Consider the following 4,697-nt stretch of genomic DNA (forward strand, 5'->3'; position numbering starts at 1 on the left):
TGGGTACTGTTTGGGAACGCGACTAATTTGCAGCGGCCACCTTTGACAGTATCGACTTTGCATTGTGATACGCAGTTAACCCAACTTGTAAACAAATTTTGGGAACTCGAAGAGTTGCCCCCTCGAAGGTTTTATACACAAGAAGAATCATTTTGCGAAAAGCTCTTCGACGAAACAACCGAGCGGGCAGAAGACGGTCGTTACATTGTGCGTTTACCATTAAAGACAGACGTCCTGATCGGTGAGTCGAGAGCCGCCGCAGTTCGAGCCTTACTCCGCATGGAAAAAAGATTTGCCGCTGACAAACACCTACGCCAGGAGTACAGTAAGTTAATGCAAGAACTTATTGACATGGACCATATGGAGTTAGTCGAGCCTGCAACAACCAACGTATATTACATGCCACATCATGCGGTTTTAAAGGACACAAGCGAAACGACTAAACTTAGAGTCGTGTTCAACGCATCTATGAGGAGACCACCAGGTAACTATCTAAACGACGCTCTCATGGTAGGCCCGCAGTTGCAGCAAACCCTCTTCTCTGTACTGACTCGATTTCGTACTCACCGCTTTGGTATCATTGCTGACGTCGAAAAAATGTACCGGCAGGTGTACGTGGCTAAGCAGGACACCGATTATCAGCGCATAGTGTGGCGAGATAACCCTTCACAGCCAATGCGTGACTATCGTCTGCTAAGGGTCACTTATGGACTTGCCTCCGCTTCGCACCTGGCAGTGAAGTCACTTCAACAAGCCGCGCTCGACGCGACCAACACAAGTAAAAGAGTTGTGGAGGTTGTAAAGTCAGACTTTTACATGGACGACTTATTAACCGGTGCAGATACGCATCGCGAACTTACTGTGCTTCACAAAGACGTATCCAAAGCGCTTTCTCAAAGCGGTTTCGAGCTTCGAAAATGGGCGACAAATTGTCAGACGCTGAGGGAGCTGATACCGCATGCATCCAAACAAATTTCACACCTTTTAGCCGATGGAGATGAAATTCGCACTCTAGGTACTACATGGCACACAAACAACGATTGGCTTTCTATATCGGTTAATCTGGAAGCTCTTCCAAGCAAACTTACGAAACGTACCTTTCTTTCTGACTCGAGCAAAATCTTCGACCCTTGGGTTTAATCGCGCCATGTTCCATTCGTTCAAAAATTTGGTTGCAAAGGGTTTGGCGCGCAAACGTGGACTGGGACGAACCGGTACCATCAGACGTTGCCAAGGACTGGTTGGCTCATCGCAGTGAGTTGTCGAAACTCTCATCGTTAAAACTAAATCGCTGGTTGGGAACTAGCACAGTTTCAGATTCCGAATTCCACCTTTTCACCGATGCTTCGAAAGTCGCCTATGCAGCCGCTTTATACTGTCGCACTCAAATCCCAGATGGTAAGGTTAACATCGTACTAGTTGCTGCGAAAACAAAGGTAGCGCCTCTAAAAACCACATCGCTGCCGCGTTTGGAGATTTGTGCAGCACATCTAGGGGCGCAGCTGGTGCGGCAAGTCCGGTCAAGTTTGAACCTCTCAATCGGCGAGTTGTGCGCATGGACGGACTCCATGGTTGCGTTGGTGTGGCTACAAAACAATCCAAGTCGCTGGGCTGTGTTTGTTGCCAATCGCGTCGCCGATGTACAGGAAGTTTTACCGGCATCACATTGGAGGCACGTCGCCACGGAGCCCAATCCCGCTGATTGCGCATCGAGGGGTATTACACCATCGCAGCTTCTTGCGCATCCCTTGTGGTGGCATGGGCCACCTTGGCTACGGGAAGGCAAGAGTCGTTGGCTGATATCCGCACAAAAACACACCACGGAGCTCGAGTTAAAATCAAAGAAGGCCGTTGCGTATCTAACACAAACCGCTGACGAATGGGACCTGTTGACCAAATATCATTCATTTAACAAACTTAAACGTATAACCGCATATCTATTGCGCTTCGCCAACAACGCATTGGTAAAGTATACCTAGTTTAATTGTTTCAAACAAGAAATTTATAATTGCAGGTTAAACAAATCTGTACCGATGCGAAGCGGCATAGCACTATTGCAACCGTTTCTAGACTCAAAGGGTATTCCACGTGTAGGGGGCCGCATCAAAAATGCCGTGCTTTCAGACGATGTCAAGCATCCTATAATATTGCCGAAGAATTCGCCGCTCGCTAAGGTAATTGTTGCTGAGATACACATCACAACATTGCACGCTGGACCGCAATTAATGCAGGCCGTACTTCAACGACGATTTTGGGTAGCCGGTATTCGAAACCTTGTTCGTGCGGTATATCGCCGTTGTACGCGTTGCAGACGACTGAGCTGCAAGCCAATACAACAACTCATGTCTGATTTACCCGCGAGCCGCGTCACCTCTGCGCGTTGTTTCCTGCACAGTGCGGTCGATTTCGCTGGTCCTTATGCCTTGAAATTTACGCATGGTAGAGGCGCTAAATCTGCGAAGGCGTACATCTGCTCATTTGTATGTATGAGTACGGATGCAATGCATCTCGAGCTGGCTGGAGACCTCTCCTCAATCACCTTTATTGCCGCTTTTAAGCGTTTTACCAACAGAAGAGGCTACTGTCAGCATATTTACTCCGACAACGGCACTAACTTCGTGGGTGCTGAGAAGAAGCTGCGGATCGCATACGAACGCTGCATCAATGACGACAAGGTGTCATCATATTTCGCCGACGCTCAAACGACCTGGCATTTCAACCCCCCGAGCGCCCCACACATGGGTGGCTTTTGGGAGGCTGGTATAAAACGCGTTAAGTACCATCTCAAACGAGCGCTGGGCAATCGCGTCAATCCGGCAGCATTTCTGGAAACGCTGGCGGGACGAATACCTCGTCAGACTTCAACAACGCTCAAAGTGGTTACGCTCAACACCGAATTTGCAGAAATACGACGTAGTAGTTATACGTGACGGTAGCGCGCCACCCACGAAATTTAAACTTGGCCGCGTACTTGGCATACATCCGGGCTCAGATGGTAGAGTTCGAGTCGTAAATTTAAAAACATCCGAAGAGGAACTAATGAGACCTGTCGCTAAGCTATCGTTGCTACCCACAAGGGCCGACATTTTTTCCGTATAATTTTATGGTTTTGAAACCACTTGAATTGAAATTGTTATAATTTGAACGGTCGTTCAAGGCGGCCGTCATGTTCGCGCCTATCTTGCATCTCTTATGTACTTGTTTATTACAAACTACTGGCAACTCTGGCTTACTTGCTGTCAAAGCTAACTTCCTTTTTTTTCCTCTCTCCAATAAATGGATCTGACATAATCGAACGTGTTTGGTTTTTTATTATCCGGAATCCGCTTTAAACGTTTATTAAAACCCGCGAACGCTATTAAGCGTTAACAGAAGGTGTTGTAGACCGCCGAGAGATATTACAATAGAACGTAGCTAGTATTAGGGTACGTGGATTTAAATTTGAGTTTTATGTTAGGAGCAGATAGGGATTCAGATAAGTATTAGGTTTAAATATTACGTGGAGGTATGGTTAAATATGGAATTTTAGAATCGGAGTTTTAGAGTAAAATATTTGATTTTGGATTTGGGTTTTAGAGGTAGATATAGGATTTTGAATTTGAGTTTTAGAGTCAGGTGTTGGATTGTTTTATTGTAATTAAAAAAAAAAGAAGGAAATGATTTGAGGTTGATTTGGGTTAAGTGTTGGATTCCAGCGATGAAGTGCTAAACACTAGTGGTGGCAAACTATCGATGGCACTATCGATACTATCGATAGTTTTGGTTTTTTTTCACTATCGATAGTTTTGAAAAACTATCGGGTAAATTTGAGACGCAAAAATTGTGAATGTGCCTTTTATAAAGCGGCAATACTTTTATATAAGAGAATGTATGGCAACCATGTTGGCCTAACGTTTCTTGCATTACGAAAGTATGTGTATTGTGAGAAACAAAGAATCAGCAAAATAGCATCATTCTACGTATTCATAGTTTCAGTTGTTTGCAAGATTTATCAGAAATGGATAATTTTTTGGTCACCCAAATACGTATATATCTTATCTACATAAATTAGAGCACATATTAAAATAACCCATTTCATTTAGACAAAAGTAAAACTGTCACATGTTCCTGTTCCTCGGAAGAAGATATTAGTTGCGTTCCCTAACTCGCAAGAAGTTGCAAGAATTTACAGGGATTTACCAGAAAGCGTTCCCGTACTCGGCTGTCTGGTTTCTTTTGCTTTGTGACAGTTTTACAGGTTTTAACCCAGAAAAGTTGGGGAACGCAAGTATTGTGTGTGTGTGTGATTGAAGGCACTTCGAAAAGATCCAAATCTTTTTCAATGGTAGGAAATAAAAGATTAACATTTTGACATGAATAATAAATAAAATAAGTTTTGCGAAGGTTTGGAAATACTTTAAGCAATCTGATGACAAAAAATTAGCAAAGTGTCTACAATGCTCAAAAGAATATAAAACTAGCGGAAACACATCCAATTTACGCGATCACTGAAAGCGGATGCCCCCAGCATCGGATAGAGACAACACACCCAGTACCAGCTCATCGAATCGCTCCAGTTATAATTCAATCGATTTATATTTTAAAAGAGCTGTGGAGTAGGTTTCGTCATCTAAACGTAAAAAGTACATACACTGAAAATAAAATCTGCGTAAATATAACGAAAACTTGCATAAATCATACGAAATTTTTCGTCATTT

The 4,697-nt window shown here is 43.9% G+C and overlaps 1 protein-coding gene across 1 annotated transcript; it reads left to right on the plus strand.

Moving 5' to 3' along the window:
• The first annotated feature begins 1,147 nt into the window (after positions 1 to 1,147).
• Positions 1,148 to 2,930, plus strand: LOC118751251. Its single transcript, XM_036486035.1, has 3 exons — positions 1,148 to 1,254; positions 1,307 to 1,969; positions 2,015 to 2,930. The coding sequence occupies exons 1-3, from the start codon at positions 1,148 to 1,150 to the stop codon at positions 2,928 to 2,930; spliced, it is 1,686 nt and encodes a 561-aa protein (XP_036341928.1).
• The last annotated feature ends 1,767 nt before the right edge of the window (positions 2,931 to 4,697 follow it).

The sequence above is a fragment of the Rhagoletis pomonella genome, unplaced genomic scaffold (genome assembly GCF_013731165.1).
Source record: "Rhagoletis pomonella isolate Grant_MI unplaced genomic scaffold, Rhpom_1.0 Rhpom_scaffold_00616, whole genome shotgun sequence".
NCBI lineage: Eukaryota > Metazoa > Arthropoda > Insecta > Diptera > Tephritidae > Rhagoletis > Rhagoletis pomonella.

Excerpts from the sequence above, each read along its gene's own strand:
- LOC118751251 (XM_036486035.1), top strand. The coding sequence starts at position 1,148 with ATGTTCCATTCGTTCAAAAATTTGGTTGCAAAGGGTTTGGCGCGCAAA. Across the intron at positions 1,255-1,306 it reads GGACTGGTTGGCTCATCGCA|CACAGTTTCAGATTCCGAAT; the intron begins GTGAGTTGTCGA and ends GTTGGGAACTAG. Across the intron at positions 1,970-2,014 it reads GCCAACAACGCATTGGTAAA|GTTAAACAAATCTGTACCGA; the intron begins GTATACCTAGTT and ends TTATAATTGCAG.